The sequence below is a fragment of the Centruroides sculpturatus genome, unplaced genomic scaffold (genome assembly GCF_000671375.1).
Source record: "Centruroides sculpturatus isolate CEXI.00-Female unplaced genomic scaffold, Cexi_2.0 scaffold2329, whole genome shotgun sequence".
NCBI classification, from domain to species: Eukaryota; Metazoa; Arthropoda; class Arachnida; order Scorpiones; family Buthidae; genus Centruroides; species Centruroides sculpturatus.
In genome coordinates, this window is record NW_019386855.1 from 1 (window position 1) to 18,109 (window position 18,109).

The window sequence follows — 18,109 nt, forward strand, 5'->3', positions numbered from 1 at the left end:
CCTTAATATTTTGTTTTTCATATGATAGATATATACCCTACAAAATAATTGCCAAATTCTTATGTCTAACTGTTAATTTTTTTAAAAGTAATAGATTCATTATAAAAATGAATTTTGCTGAACTTTCCCTTCAGTTTGCAGACTTTAAATTATTCATATTTCAGAAATAAGTTATATAATACCTTGTAAACCCTATCACTTCACGCCTACTCCCTAAGATTTTATTTCTCATATGATACATGTATATTAGAATAATAAGTCGATGAACTTGTGAATTTTTTGAAGATTTACTTTTATCTAGTTATTTCTAAGTCAAACTTTTCGTCAATGACAAACTTTCAAATAAAAATACTTACTTTCTGAAAACAAGGTTCTTGCAAAAGAAGTTTTCGGCGAGGTATCGAACTATTCTCTTATACGCAGTATTTATACTATCTCTTAAATTGAAAACAGAGAAAAAAGGATATTTCAAATTAACAACTTTAAAGAACAAAAGTTATATATATAAGTACAAAAACAAAATTCTTATAATTTTTAAATTATTTTTGAAAATTAATTGTTTTCAATTCATTTTTAAATATTTTTTTATTCAAGGTACTATGTAAAGATATCAATGTATTATTGGAAATTAACTGTTTTTGATTCATTTTTAAACATCCTGTTATTCAAGGTACGGTCTAAAAATATTAATATATAAATAAGAATTATAATTATATATATATTATATAATTATAATTTTAAGAATTATATATTTTTACAGATTTCACACTAACATTTTGATAAAATGGATAAAATAATTGAATATAATTGTGTTATAATATCAAAAGTAGGAAGAAAAGACGTTTGCTATATCAATAAACATTCAATATAATTAGTAAAAAATATTTATGTATGAAATCTTATCGTTATTTTCTTCTTAAATATAAAATAATACTATTACTAATTTTTATTTATATAAAATTACAGAATGTGATTCTAATAGATTTTGAAGCATTTCAAGTTATCGACAGTTGGCCATTAAAAGATTTTACTGTCCTATAGAAGCTGTAATAAACATTTTTATAGATTCTGTTAAAAAGTATCAATTATCAGCGAAAGATCAATGGCAAGTCGATTTTCTACCAAAAAAATTCATGGATTATAGTTTATAGACGAAAAAACATCGGATATAACTGGTTGGATTAAACATAGTAATTTACGAAATTTATTAAATTATTTCACAACGTATAATGAATTATTTTTATTTTAAGGTGGATAGATAAGATTAAAAAAAAATTTTTAAAAACTAGAACTACAATTATTTAGACATCGAACTTCTTCGGTGTCAAACATCAGATAATATTTAAAAAATTGTTATTGCCAAAAATATTATAAAAAGCATTTTTCTCTTTGCGATATTTAATAAATTAGTAACAAATATAATTTAAATAATTATTATATTGAACTATTTCCCCTATTCTACTTTGTCTTATTGTTAAAATATTATTTTAAGTTGTTATGTTTTAATTTACTTGGATATTAGAACAAATTATAAAAATGATTATTTCAAATTAATTTTATGATAATTAGAAAGAATATATTAAAGTTTGCCTTACTGTTTAAAGATATTTTATAAAATGAATTAAGAAGTTTTCTGAATGCTAAAGTTATTATTCCTGATCATTTGATCTAAAATTATTGTATCTGAAATGATTGTTTCAAGATGTTTTATAAAAAGTAAAATGAAATAAAAAGCTTTCTAAATATTTATAATCTTAATTTAATCGAGAAATTTTTTATTTGAAAATAATTTATTTTTTGAAAAATTATTAGGTGCAGAAATTTCTTGGTTTAGATAAACTGAAGAAAAAAATAGAAACACTTAAATAAACTGTAACGTAAAAATAAAAATTTAAAAATAATTTCAGTGTTATATTATTTCAAACTGTCGTGTACCAGAATATTAAGACAAATATCCATCAAGAAAATAATTAATTCTAGTATTGTTGATGATAATAAAAAAAATTCATTTTGGTGTTATATCATTTTATACAATTATTGTGTGTTAATTTTATTCGATATTAAAACATTTAATTCTTTCTTTTTTATAAAAATTTACTTGAATATTCCTAACATTCTGATTATTTCCATTGAGTAAAAATTTCTTTTGTGATTAGAAAAATTAATTTTTTGATCTGAAATAACTTCATTCGACAAATTTTTATTTGCAATTTTAATTTCATTGACATCTGAAATTAATTTTTTGATAACCACTACTACTACTACTACACTCAAACCACTACTACTTGTGTAGAAAGCACGATTTTGTTTACCCTTTTTAAAGCTTAATTAATAACAGTTGTGTTTTCTGTCAAAATTTTTTAATATTTTGTAGGATAGTTGATGTACAAAAAGATTAATGTTATAAATTTTAGTGGTTAAAACTCGAATGGGTAAAGAGAGAAAGAGGTCGTGTCATATCTCGTGTAGGGTCGGACATGATGACGATTTTACTCGTCATTAGTATTTACAATTTTTGTTTCTTTTTAAAAAACTCGTTTTTATCCTCAAAATTAATCTCTTTGCCGTTTAACAATAGTTTAAAAATATAAAATGTTTTTGAATAAAATATCGTAATAAATGGCGCCACCAAGTGTTTCCGGAAAAATTAAGCAACTCGTTGCTGAATTCTTTAGAATGTTCATTATTAAACGTATATGCATTTGTTTTATTCAGAAACACTGAAAAAATATCATTGAACAATTATACTAATTTTTACCGAAAAAAGAATAAATAGCAAAATTTATAACGTCATCGTTTGGTAAAATATTTAGCAAAGTAAATAATTTGATCGTAATCATTATTGATGTTGACAAACATCGTTCATTGCGTTGTACGGTAAGTTGAGTACCATCGTAGCAGTTTCAGAATTATTAGGAAAAGAAAATTACGGTAAACAACATTAATAATTAAATTATTTCTTTTTCAGTTGGGTTTTCCCAATAATAAACGAGGGAAGAAAACGAGTTTTAAAGGAAGAAGATTTATACAAATGTTCAAAATATCATACTTCAGAGTATCTTGGTGATCTGCTTCAAAGGTAAGTTAGTTATTACTAAGTTGTGGACATCGATATTTTAGTTACTGCTACCTAATTCTTTCAGATTTATTTATTATTTGGATAAGACTAATCAAATAAAATAGAACAAGCGAAGGTTATTATATATATATATATATATTAGCCATTATTACTTAGGTACTGAATATATTCTGACTTTGGGTGCGGTGTCTCTTTAACACTGCGTTACGATATGACACAACCGAGTCTCTCAGGACTCGGAAATCACGACTTTACGTCACGCGATCGATCGCGAGTAAGGATTGGATTCGGAGTTAATGAGGAGAGAGACGAGGAAGTGATTCACTCGGAACTCCGGCTCTTACTATCCCAGGTTCACCGCCCCGTACTTTATTTTACTTTCCTTAACGACCAAGGGCCATTTAGGTAATTCAAGGTCAGTCAAGTTATATTATTTTAAAAATTTGCCAAAAATCATGTTATTGTTATATTCATATGAAAAAAATCACATCACATTTACTAATATGTGTAGTTTTAAATATGATATTTATAAATAAAATTAAAAAATAAATTCGAAAGAAAAAAAATTACACATATCAGAACTGACATCTATCTGTGGAAATTTGTAACATTTTTTACAATTTAACACTCTTCAGTTGTGTAGTTCGTTCTTGGCACTAAGCCAGAACGATCTGAAATATTGTTCTGTACGATTCGACATAACATTTATCAATGTATCATTTTTAGTTTTAAAAATATCACAGATTATATCAATACTTTGTTTGAAATCAGAACTTCATTGTTCTACAAACCGACATAAAAACTAATATACAATGTTTACTTTATATCGGACAATAATATAAATTTTTGTAATAAAAATATTATTACCAGTAGTAATACATTTGACATTGCTAATATTTTAAATATAATTTTTAAAAAAAATTAAAAAAATATATAAAATCACAAAAATGAGGATAACGATTTAAATCGTTATAATATTTTCACTTATTATAAATGAATAAATTTATTATAGCATAAATAAACTTATTATAGTAATATTATTGCATAAACATACTGAAAATATAATAAAAAATTATCAAAATATATTGAAATGAAGAAAAAAATCACAAAAAAAAATTTTTAAGTCAGCGAAAGCCACCTGGACGCAAATATGTGAAACAGACGGTATAGAAGACGTTACCGTCAAGTTCTGGCATCTGTTGGCGAAAAATTTTAAAATTTTCGAATTTTTACAGGGTGTCTACGAATTGACACCCTGGTGAATTTGAAAATAAAATAGGGTATCTACGAATAGACACCCTGGTCAAATAAGAAGAGACTACAAATATATTGTTTATATCAAGCACGACTAAAGGTTCCATTGATTATTACTAGCCCGTTCAAAAGAGAGTGTTTACAAACGACGATCGCGTGTTGATAAATACCCTCTTAAAAGACGTGGTGTAGTAAACCTGGATTCTGGCACTTGGATGATGATTATCTAATGTTCTGGATGTAGTAACACAGAGGGTGAACTGATTATTAAAACAGTCCACAAATGAATATTTAATTGCTTCACGGTTGGGTAACGTTCAGAAGTAGTATTCGGAAGATAAAGGGACAAGTTCTTCCATTCCCAGTTGAACCAGTAGAAGACGACTGCCTGAATTCTCATCGCTCTCTCTGGTTATTGGGGATTTTTCCTTCTTGAGTTTTTCCAGGAAGTCAGGAGTTTATTGCCAAGGGCCTGGCATCCAATACTGGAAATTTATCGAAAGTTCCGGGTGATACATTAATGAGTAGATGGATCATCTTTAACAAAGAAACAAGTCCTTAGGAACTAATTTTATTGATAGCTCTTGTTAAAAAAGTCGAAGTCAAATGACGAAAAGTTGTAAAATGATCAAAGGTGAAGATAACACTTTCTTGAGGGTCCCGTTGTCCCTCACATCACGTAGCATAGCATGTAACAATATAAAAATTTATTGCAAAATCAAGTATATATTATTTATTTGATTTACAGTGAAAACTTCAATGGAGTCACAACTACAATATTATTTACTTTTTCTAGATTCCGTTCGAATTTCTTTACTTGAGATTTTTTTATAGACAAAGTAACCTACAAAACACATTATTTCGACTTTTTCATCGAACGGAGTCTAATAACGAATTTACTCTTTATTAACATTTAATTATTGTTGTAACCAAATGTTGTAAGGCAAAACAACTGGTTCCTAAATTTTTTTGAAAATTTTAGGGTTTATAACGCCGAGTGTATCAATGGCTGTGACGGGTACGTTTTAAATCCATCCAGTTGATACTTGAACTTGAAAGTAAAGTTGAGATAGCTATCCTAGTTGGACTTAGCCATGTGAAAAGGGAAGGGTATAGAGGGATGAGTGAGGGGTAGATTGATAAAAGAGACGTAGTGGGATAAAAGAGGGAAAAAAGAGGTGGAAAGTGGAGGTTGAGTTTGGGATTACAATTTTGATTAGCATCGCACTTACAAAAGAAAACAGTCGTTGGTACAAATAATTTACAGAATGCCTTTTTAGCTAGACGGTTAGAATAGTGAATACAGATAAAAATGTACATGGCAGTGGCCTGTTACCACTGGTAATCTCGACAAAAAAGTACTACACTAAACACAGGTACTTCACTAGTAGTATGTCACATAAAAGGACCATGTTATGTTAACAGAAGACCTTGTTGACAAGACTGCTGATTGGAGCAAAACACAGAGAGTCACAGATGCAATCTAAGACCAGTACAAGGGATGCTACGCGTGACACCGCGGGAAACACTTACTAAGTGCATGTCCGTGGTTTCACAGAAGCAGGCAATGAAGACCACTGGACAGATTCACCAGTCAAACAACTACAATGCTGGTGACAAGAGTGGCGATCGCTCCAGCTGCCTGTACAGAGCGGAACAGCAGTAGGATCCCAACATGTTGTTGCAGATGGAGTCCGGAAAACCAGTTAGGTTTGATGTAGGCATGAGTTATACTCGAAGCGACTACAAGACTTTACAAATTTGTCAAACAGCTCAAAGATCTCTTGATCCTCACAGAGAGTGTTGGGTTCAAGAGGCCAACGAATCTCTTTCATAGACAGTGGTAGATGAATTCTTCCTGCTATCTTTCATACAGAATACAGTGAAAGATGTAATGGAGGGCGTCTCCTTTAGAGACTTCATCACAAGTGCAATTATCATTTTTGATCTTTTTGAATCTTGTAAGGTAAGAGGGGAAGTTATTATGACCTGTCAGGCATTGCATGATGGCATGGAAAATGAAGTAGCTGAGAGCTTGTCTTTTATTAATCGACAGAAAAAACTTGTAAGTGGTTCTGCCAGTGGTTGAGGTAGCCCAATCCTTTTGCCACTCCTCCATTATACAGTCTCTGATATTGCTCTTGATATGGATGATAAAAATTTTAGAAAAAGTGGTGGGGGTGTCTGTTGTGGTGACCTTTTTGCCAAGGGCCTCAGCATGCTCATTGCCTTTATCACCTGTGTGCCCAGGCACCCAAATGAAACTGAGTTGAGCAAATTTGCTGAGATTTCTGGCAAGATGTCTTACCTTCACACCAGTTCTTGTGAACTTATTATTGCTCGAGAGGATATTAATCACATACATACTGGTGTTGATACATATGCTGCCATTGTAGGTCTTCCTATTTTTAGTGATGGTGTTTAGAGCTTTATAAACCGCTAACAGTTCTGCCTGGTTGTTAGTACAGTGCATGTGCAGCCAGTAATATTGCTGATGCTGAATCTCATTCTCACTATCATAGATGACGAAGGCTGCACCAGTACCCTTATCATTGCGTGAGGCATCTGTGTAGGTGTTCCAGTGAGCTCTGCTGTCACTATGATTGTTTCTGACATTAAGGTATACCTGCTTGTCTCTCCGGGTGCCTTCCGAGAGTACTTCCAGTAATGTAATTTTCTATCTTGTAATTAATTATGGAGTCAATCGAGTTCGCACTATTAAAAGGAATCAATCCCTTGCTACAGAGGTTCTGTATCTTTTTGGTGGTAATATTCTGATGGTTTATGGTCAGCATGATCCACTGCCAGAAGATCTCTATAATTCGTATTTGTATGGGGATAATGTTAGCTATAACCAGTAGCACATTGGTGGAGGCCGTGCGATATGCCCTACAGATTCTAATAGCAGCATGTCTCTGGATAGACAGTCAGTGCTGGCCTGAGGCAAGTTTTAGGATGGAGCGAGATCCTATTATGGCGCCCTGGGGTGGAACCCCGCCCACGCACTCGACTTGCGCACGTCTCAACAGATAAGGCCATTTACATACTGGCCACACGCATGCAATTAAAATACCGAAAAATGAAAAAAATATTTTTTCTTTAATTTTCTTTACCACTGAGGCGCCCCCTAGGACTTAGTGCCTGGAGCAGCTGCTCTGTTTGCCCTATGGTAGGGCCGGCTCTGTAGACAGTAATTTCCTCTTGATATAGGCTAATGCTGCTCTGTCCCCTGAAACCTGGGCCGCATACAGAATAGCAAATTCTATTGCTCCCCTGTAGATTAATTTATAGTTTCTACTACCAAGTCCCCATGTGTTTCTGGAGATGTAGTTGAAGAGGTTTAATCTCTGCTGAACTTTTTTACAGATTTCTGTGATATGGATCCTCCAACTTAGCTTTGAGTCCAAGTAAACCCCAAGGTATTTAAGGCAAGACACACTTTTTAGTTTTTTCTAGTCCAGGTAAATGGCCAGTGGACGCTGCAGCTACTTCCTCCTGGAGTTTTTTGTGCACCCCATTGCTTTGCTTTTATTATAATTGATCAGGAGTTTATTCTTTTTGCTCCAGTTACTGACCAGCTCTAGAACCTCATTAGCCTTCTTTTGTAGAATGTAACTATTCTAATGCGCTATCATTATTAGCGTATCGTCAGCAAAGCCTTCTGCCTTGATATCTGGGTCCGAGTGAAGGCTACAAAGCAGATCATCGTATACCAGGTTTCAGAGTCCTGGGCCAGTTCTGGAACCTAGAGGGCAGCCTCTGTTAACATTGTTTTCCAGTTTAATTGTCTTTGAGTAATAGCCTGTAGTCCTATTTTCCAGGTAGCTGCTAGTCAACCTATATATATATATGTCGCTCGGGCAGTTAGTTTGATACAAATGATGCAATATGGAAGGCCACCATTGGTGGTTGAATGCTTTCCTAAAATTAACACTTATCAGCAGAGCATGTCTATCGCTGTCCCATGCCTGATTAACAAAGTCCTTTACACTCTGTATTGTGTGGATGGCTGAACAGCCAAGGCAGAACCCATATTGGTTCTTGTGCTGCAGGTTGTTGCTACTTAAGTGCCAGTTTATTCTGCCAAAGAGAAGACCATACACGACTTTTCCCATTGTTGGCAACAAGTTGACAGGTCTGTAGTCACATTCCATAGTTGGGTTGTCCACTTTTGGAATAAACTTAAAATTTGCCTTTCACAGATCTGGGAAGTAGGCATGGTTTAGGCAGGCATTATAAAAAATCATGAAAGCAATAGGGATTTGTCGAAACGCTGCCTTCACCATTTCTGTGGTGATATTGTCAATGCCCGGCGCTTTCTTGTTGGCCTTATTATTTACCATATGTTTGACTTCTCGAAACGAAAACCAACAGTCATCATTGCTGTTCTGGGGGACGGTGATGTTATTTCTTACTTCCTCATGCATTCCCAGCTTGTTGTCTGTGCTATCTTTTGGGAAATTACTCTTAAGTAGGTTCTCAACATTTGCAAGAATATTATAGGTACTGGTGCCATCTTTCTTAGTGAGATTGGGGATAGTCAGTCAGTCTTTATTTAAAGTGCATACTTACATATCTAGCCCCAGTAGGTGCATTACCAGATAAGTATACATAGAAATTATTTACATATTAACAGTGCAAATCAATAGCACACAAAACATTATAGTCAATTGAAGTAATGAAAAGCAAAATAATATAAATACAGTTTTACATAACACAATAAACAGTAGCATAATAACGTACAGCATTTACAATAAGATATATAGTGGATTATTCAAGTATAATATCTTATGGTATACATATTAATAAGAAATTAAACACATTGATAGTAGATCAAATGTTAACAATTATTTATGGTTATTTCCGGTTACGATAACAAATATTAGAATAATAAAAATGCTTAAACTAACAAGGTAAATGTGACGTTTAACTATCCTTACATGTTATTGTTAATTGCTGTATGTATCATATAAGTATGTATTGCATATAACAAAATAAATATATATTATTTACTATAAAATATATGTACTTTACGTAAAGATATTTATTGACTATTATTAACAAATATTTATAATCTAATAATTTAAGATACTAAACAAACTTAAAATTAAAAAGTAACACATCGTAAAATAAGAAAATGACGTTAAGGAAAATAAGATGCACAGCATTGAGTACACATAGTCTCACTGAGCTCATATCTATCATTAGACAAATATAGCTAAATGCATCAGTCCATTTCAACCATTAAGAGTTCAGCGAGAAGTAAGTTGAAATACTTATTCAGTCTATAAAAGCACCAGATGCACATAGTTCAGGTGATTTCCATCTTTTGTTGAAGTAGGTTGATATCACAGATGGAGCCAATTTCGAAGAAGGCCGTAATCGCAGATATTACAATTGTCCTTTTCAACCACCAAAGTTCATAAGAAAGAACATCAGAATGTTGAAATTCTTGAACGATTATGAAAGGCATAGATAAGAGGTTAATCCCATAGTTTCGGCTGGACACGAAGATCATGATGAAGTGTGTAGGTTGATTGCACAAAAGTTGGTCACATAATAAGGTTGGTCACACAAATAAATATTGATAACAGGAGGAAAAGTTGATCACACAAAGATGTTCGAAGGTTAGACACATCATAGTTTGATAGCTGATTTGAATGCAATAAGCATCATATATATGATACAAGACTTCTATTTCTTTCTCAGGATGTATACATGGCAGAAATTAATTAATACACTATCCAACAAAACACCTAATCGAAAATCATTAGAACATGTAACTAAAATCACTTAATTTTAATTAATTAATTAAAATGCTATGAAATTTATATGTTACTTTACATATTGAAAAGGTATAAATTAGAAAATTGTTAATTATAAATTTAAAAGTTTTTAAATCTAGTACACGTTCGGTAGCCTGTTGCGAATTACGCAGGGGACTCTATGTTTTGAAAACGAAGAAATATGGTATATTTTATTAACTTATACAAAATTTAATAAGTTAATCGCCATTTGTTTCCTGCGGACATTACTCTGCATTCTGTAACAACACATGCTGCTGCAAATTGATGATCTGTTTAGGCATAATATTTACTCACGTATCAGTCTTAGAATGAAACATTACGTAGTAATACTGTATCAACATTTTATTTCCTTTCTGTAATATAGTAACGTATATAAAAGCACTTTCCATTTCTGTTTAGAATGTGGCTCCGGATTTTTAGCACTGCACTTCTCTAAATACATTCAGAATAGCAGAATATTAGCATTCCATTTAGCATTAGATATTATCGTGAATAACTTTGTACTGTATTTTCAAAACAATAATAATAATACTTGTTTTAAGACCATTACATTGATTCATAGTTGTACAAAAGTTCTAGAATAAACTTTTGATTGAAATATTGTATTCAATTTTTAGGTTTCATTGCAATTTCTTTTCAGAGAATGGAACCAGGAATTGCAGAAGAAGAATTCGAGCATACTGAAAGCTTTATTACGTTTTGTCGGTTGGAGATACTTAAGAATTATTCTACTTGTACTCATTCAGGTATTACGACAACCCATTTGAAAGACATAAAGAATGTTTTAAAATAATTGAAATAACTGATATTTCTGTTCGTTCGCAGATGACAGCGTTAGTTGCAGGCCAAGCATACTTAGTAGGATTAATAATAAATTGTTTTGAAAACAGAGAGGAACGGAATCAACACACCATCTACGCTACATTTGCGGGATTTTTTATTCTACTTGCGATATATTTCTGTATACTTGATATTAGTGCGTTTATAACTGAATTATATGGAATGAAGTTAAAGATAGCTTTCTGCACTCTTATATATAGAAAGGTGAGTAGCAATTATAATGTGTTACAGGCATTCGATTTATATTCTTTTTACGTTAGTGTATTTTTCTTAAATGGATCGATGAAATTAAAGACAAATGCAAATCAAACTATTTACAAAAGAATTTTTTCAGCAATCGATAGTTCTGAAATTTTATTTTGTAAAGTAATTTCAAATATATTGTTAAAAATGAAATCGCAATTTATATACACCATATACAATCATTTATTTTGTCAAGAATAAGGTTTAGTAATCAATAAGCTTTTCTAAATGTGGCTACACTAATTCTGTATTAGCAAATCACTTTTCGTCCATATATTACTAAATTTGTATACGTGAGCGCTATGCTTTGGCTCTATAAAAGACTTATTCGGCGCAGCCGGAAAAGTTGTAGTAGTAATAAAAATAAGTGTGAACCGAGGGGGGTTAGAGCGGTGAGCTTCTCCCCACTTATCGGCTTCGTTGTCAGGGATGGCGTTAGGTAATTGAGTGGGAAGGGTAGTGAAGCCGTAACGAGGTGTCGGCAGTACTCAAAGATGATACAATATTAAATTAAGAATAGCATATTTAATTTTTAACAAATAATAGAGATACATCCGAGTATATTTTAAATTCCAACAAGAAGGAAATAGCAATAATGATGATAATATATCTGCTTCGCGACAATATTACACGGCCGATGTCCGTCTTTCCCGTCGGTGGGACCGCCGTAGGTCCTCTATCCGATAATTTTCTAAGTTCTAACCTAAAACCGAGAGGAAGAAGTGAAATTTTTCTAAGTCTAAACTAAATCGAGATAGAAGCGAATATTTTGTAAGTTCCTACTACGCCGAGAGAAAGAGAGAGAGAGAGAGAGAGGGAAATAAAATTTTCCAAGTCTTTACCTCGTTTGGAGCGGTGATCAGAAACTACGAAGTTACCAAAGGTAGTGGAGGCTTGCAGGTTTCGGTCTTGGAGCTTCTTCCTGACGATCGCCCGGAGGTGCGGGAGCGATCCGCTTTTTTACCCGATTAGCGTGGGAAATATCTGGGACTTTTCTGATGTAATTGTCTTTGCAGCGTGTGTTGTTTACTTGAATTTGACAGTTCTCCAGACTTATCACTGTCTCCCCGTTCTGGGTGACGAAGTTATGGTCATAATATCGTCATCTCTTGACCAATTAGCATTAAAGTCGTCATCTCCTTGGGTAGTGACTGGTCATCCGCGGTAACGTAATACAGTTTCTCATTTTACGGTTTACCCTTGCATGTGACCTTTTCGTTCACCCTCTATACAGTAACATATGTCTGTTGTTGCTAATTTGATATTTACTTGAACACCGCAGATATCTTAGGATCTAGCGATCCCTTGGGGAAACGGTAGTTATACGACGACTTCGTCCGTCTAGGAGGGTGCCGACCTTTCGACCTCTTAGTATACCGCGTCATTTCAAAGGTTTATTGCCCGGGCAAAGGGGTGAAAACGAGAGAATTGAGGGAAAAAACGACGAAAGAAGAAAGATTTTTATACGAATTTAGCACTTGAAATTCTCAAAAAAGAGTCTGATTTCTCAAAAAAGTAAGCAAATTTCTTATAGGAGTAAAAACATAAAAAATATTACAATTTTTCTTAACAGAATTTGACTTTTATGCAAAAACCTGTAATAAAATTATCTTGCTTTATCGAATGTTTAACAGCTTTGAATAAGCCTGTAGAATTGAATTGTAGTATTTAATTACATCTCAAACGTAAAGACAGATTTGGTTTTAGAAAGAAGGCAAATTAAATACAAAATTAGTTGAGTTTTTCGAAATTTGGTTTAATATATCATTTTGAGGAATTGTTTTTATTATCCGAAAATAGCATGTATTCATAGTTTTACAATCTGTATAAATGTATATACAGTCTTTCTTTCTATATCTATACATACATCTTGGAGGCCGACCGATGAAGGTGGCAGCTACCGCTCTGAGGGATTCGGGTTCGTATCCAAACGGGTAGAAAAGTCCCCAGGAATTTTTCGGGATGGTCCGTCTGGATATGTCGTGTCCTGTCCATCACTACCCGGACTGGCCGAACTCATTATAAGCTTGCAAAAAAAAACTTTCTTAGTGGCCACAGAGCGGAGAGTTAAATTTATATATATCTTGAAAATAATTCATTAAATTTACATTTATAGCTATGCCAAGTTTATCTTGCTAATATGTAAAACATTTTAGGTGACTTATGTTTGATTTAGAAATTCTTTCAAACGAATCACCTTCATATAAGTGAATAGCTGTAGTATGATACTTCTTCATGCCGCATCGATTATGAAGACTCGGTAGAATGCGTGCATTCCAATATACTGATAACCTAATGACAAATAGTTAATATTTGAAACAATAATTACATTTTATAAAATGTTAGAAAATGCATGTGATCGAAGTTAAATCAATCGTTGTACTTCTTAATTGCACAATTCGTTAACATTACGATTTATCTCACAGGAAATTATTTGAAATATACGAGGCATGTCCGGAAAGTAAGTATCGTTTTGGAAAAATTCGCATAAAAATATTTTTTCAAAATAAAATACATGAAAAAGCATGTCTGAAACTATTTTTCTACATAGTTACCACCATTGTTCAGACATTTGTCATATCGGGAAACCAACTTGTCTATTCCGTCTTCAAAGAAAGATGCCGCCAGTGAAGACAGCCACTGCTGAACATCGGTTGTTGCAACAATCTCATGCAAAACAGTATTTGAAATTTTTGGAAACGCATCACAAAGTAATCTTATTGTGAACCGTCTGTTTTCATGAATTTTTTCATTCACTTTTGCAACCAAACCATCATTGACAACAGAAGGCCAGCGACTCCATGCTTCGTCATGAACATCAGTGCGTTCAGCATTGAATTGTCGAACCCACTTTCTAACCATTCCATCACCCATTACATTTTCATAATAAATCTCTACAAGTTGACGATGAATTTCAACTGGCTTAACAATCTTTGCGTTCAAAAACCGTATTACAGAATGCACTTCACATTCGGCGGGATCGGCAATAGTCTTAAACATTTTGAACGCTCACTAACAATTGGAAAAACAACACAATCCGGCAGTAATCGCGTCACTGGACTGACAATCAACTAGAGAGACGTATGCGCAAACGCTGAACTGCGATACTACCACTGCAATGACGGTAGAACGAAACGGTACTTACTTTCCTGACACGCCTCGTATAACGATATCAATCACATGGAGTTGTCATTTTGTTGGATGCAGTTTGGATAACACCCCTGTTCAGCTGCTGACAACTCTTTTAAATTAAAGCAATGGCCCTCGATGAGTTCATGGGAATTTTTTATTTGATTAATAATTATTATTGAAAGAGTATTACGGATTATAATACAAGGTATGCTGAGTATTGCTATTAGGTTTATAAAATAAACTCAAAAGAGTTTAACTGCAAAATACCAAAGAAAGCTGATGATGATTTATAACTTAGACAAGTGTATTTTGTTAGAAAATTTAATCAATTAGATTGTTTGAGAACTTTCCGAAATATTATTCTCGTATTTTTTTTTTTATTTAATGATGATATAATTTTCTAAAAATATTTATTTTACATAAAATTTTAATTTGCAGGCAATTAGGTTAAGTCCTTCGTCTCTGGAAAGATCGAATGTAGGGCAAATGGTAAATCTTTTAGCAAACGACGTCGGCAAATTCCAAAATGTAAGTTAAAGACAATTATCTAAACCTGTTTGATTAATGTATACCACGTGCACCCATATATTTCACCGGTGTATTATATAAACTCGACAAAAACATTTCGGACAAAAAGTCATTTAAAAGTCGTTTTAATATATCTTCAGTAATATCGATAAGAAAAATTTTTTATGCTTATGATTAGTTTATATCGCTAAACTTTGATTATAACTAAGTATTTTTACAATTGACTTATACAACAGCCTTCATACGATCGTTCGTTGTGTCAACAAAACGATGTCGTTCATTTCGAGTGATTTCACCCCAAAATTTCTTGACTTTTTGATTAAACCATCCACATTTTTTTGAGAACTTTTCTTAACACGTTTCTAATTTTACATCATATATTCTCTATAGGGAACTGCTAAGTCAGAGCTGCTAATATGAAAACATTAAAATGCCTATGTTTAATGTTTTCATATTACGTTAAGCCAGCCAAGAGTCGACGGTTTTAGAAGTGTGGCAATTGTACTATTCTGATAGAGAATAATAGTCCGTGATACAGTAAATTTTTAATGATGGTAACAGGTTTTCGTCAAGAATTCGTAAGTATTTCGCTGCATTTATTGGTCCCCTTTGTTGATTAAAAGAAAAATTTCTCACATCTTCGCTGACACGCAACCCCACACTATACTGCTTGCTGCGGCTTTTATACTGCGCAATACACAGTCATAATTGAATGCCTCTTTTTTTCTGATGACTTTAATTTTTCTAATTGCTTTTAATGCAGACTCGAAACTTCGCGTGATCATTGTAAATAACCTGCTTTAACAGTTGTTGTATCCGGCATTTGTGCTTTTCGGCATTTTTAATTAAATCGCTCTATTATTTGTGTTTTTGTGAGAAAAGGTTTTCGCCTTTATCTACGTAAACAAACGACAGGACTCTATTGTTATTAAAAAGTAGTATCATTTCCTTACCTGATATAAGCTGTAGCGAAGTTTCTACAGTTGACTACTAGTTTCATTTGTTACTTCCTTTCTAGTAACTTTATTCTATTCGTTCACTAACTCAGCGAATGATGCACCTCGATTTTTAAAAATAATGTTACGAAGGTCAATGTGATCTGTTTTTATTACAGTTCTTGGTCATCCAGTTGATTTTTTACATAAATTTTACTAGTTTTTTGATATTTTGACACAATTCTTTACTCTGTGTACTTAGGAATTTTTAATCGTTTTACAATTTATTGAAATGATTTGCCCATTTCTTAAAAAGTAAAAATCAGTTCGTTTATATGAACACAGCTTTTCATTGTAAATACGTAAAAATAGTTGGGGCCTTAGGTCGAGACTCCACTAGCGTAAAAAACCCTCGCCTTGAAAAGTTTTAATCACGTGAGCGTTTTCGCTTGGATTTCGGTGGAGGTTCGGCTAGCGAAGTTTTTACGGCAACGGTGCTGTTCCAAATGTCGAAAGTAAATATTACTTCGCACGTGAACTGGTGGAAACTTAAGCATCGTAGTTTGATTGCTCATAATTGTCAGAGTACATCAAATATTTTAACTGGATCAGATACAAGCTGATATGATGTTTCAGCTTTTTGCCAGACAATTTTTGTTGCTTGTTGCACTCGTGAAACTAAAGCGACGCAAGCATCGTTTTTGGGTGAGACCTTTGTTTCGGAATAGAAGTTCCTCAGGTTATCATAATACACTTATGCTTGAACTTCGTTTTCGAGACCAGGATTATTATTATGAGTTACTAATAAATCAAGATTATCCCAAAATCTATTAATGCATAAAAGTTTTTATTAGTAGTAACGTGAACTTTGTTTACAGTTTCTTACGAATTACAACTGATTTCTTTGAAGTGTTATTATAATGAGTAGGAAATCATATAAGCGAGCAAAATACACGTTTTAGAGAAGCAATTTCGGCAAGAGAACGCTGGGAAATAAATTTAAGGCACATTGTATAAAATCAGGAGCTAATGACTGAGTAGCTTAATTTGTTTTAATTGGATTAAAACGTTCATGTTATCAGGTATTTTTCCAGATTTTTAGCATCAAGGAAAACATACAAAAGCTTGTCATTTGCCTTTAGAGTTGGACGAGAAATAATAGCAAAAATTGTTCAAGAAACCTGCCATTCTGTTTGGATTCAGATAAAATCCAAGTGCATGCAATTTCCATCAACACCAAATGAATGAAAAGCTATTGCAGAAAATTTTTTAAAAGCTTAGCAATTACCACACTGCTGCGGGAACATTGATGTAAAACACGTATTGATAATTTCTCCCCAAGATAGTGGAAGTGTAGGAAGTTACAAAGGAATGTTTAGTAATGTGTTGCTAGCAGTGGTAGATACCAATTACAAATTTTTATAAAGGTCATAGTGTATATAGATTATGGACACTATGGAAGTGAGAGCGATGGAGGAATATTTAGAAAAGTACACATTGGCCAAATGATAAAAACCTGCGGACTAAACTTGCCTAATGATGATTACTTTCCAAATTGCGAAATTATGTTGCCTTTTTATTTCATTCGTGAAAAAGCTTTCCCACTATCAAGAAATTTGATGCGACCATATCCTGGACGTTCTGCTATTAGCCGATCACAACGAGTCTATAACTATAGACTATGTCGTGCTCGTCGAGTAATGAAAAATGCTTTTGGAAGTTAAGTTCTCGTTTTTGCATTTTCAAACGACCATTAACGTACAGTAAAGATCACACGAGAAAGATAGTATTGGCATCTTGCATCTTGCACGATTTTCTTATAAGAGAGACGGCTTGTTTCGTTAATGCTAGAAATTGTGATTCAAAAGATGAACATAGCAACTTTATCTCAGGAAAGTAGAGTGCAACAGCTGATCATACGAGAAGTTGCACACAGATAGCAAGCAACATGTACCCTACTGAAGCAAGAGAATTAAAGAATAAATTATCAGACTATTTATATACTAGCTGTTAGCTGTGTCTTTGCCCGCGAGGATTTTGCAAGCAAACCCCACTTATATTCACTATTTCAACAACCATAGAAATTGTTTTATAATACCTACTGCCGAGAATCGAACGAACTGTTTCCAATTTGATCAATTTTCTGTAACGTTTACAATCGTTCTATAATCGAACCAATATGCAATAACAAATTCGAATTTAAAACGGTTCGAACATTTTTAAAATCGAAATGGATAAAAATATTTATAACAATGTCTGAAATGTTATTAATTTAATACACCTAAGTACTC

At 32.9% G+C, this 18,109-nt stretch overlaps 1 protein-coding gene across 1 annotated transcript in view; it reads left to right on the forward strand.

Moving 5' to 3' along the window:
- Positions 1-2,966: 2,966 nt before the first annotated feature.
- LOC111615853 (multidrug resistance-associated protein 4-like) overlaps positions 2,967-18,109 on the forward strand; it is a 29,178-nt gene continuing 14,035 nt past the window's right edge. Inside the window, exons 1-4 of the mRNA XM_023357285.1 lie at positions 2,967-3,079; positions 10,781-10,886; positions 10,966-11,184; positions 14,794-14,883. Of these exons, the coding sequence (XP_023213053.1) occupies positions 10,966-11,184; positions 14,794-14,883 (309 nt within the window). The 5' untranslated portion in view covers positions 2,967-3,079; positions 10,781-10,886. The remainder of the gene's footprint in view (positions 3,080-10,780; positions 10,887-10,965; positions 11,185-14,793; positions 14,884-18,109) is intronic.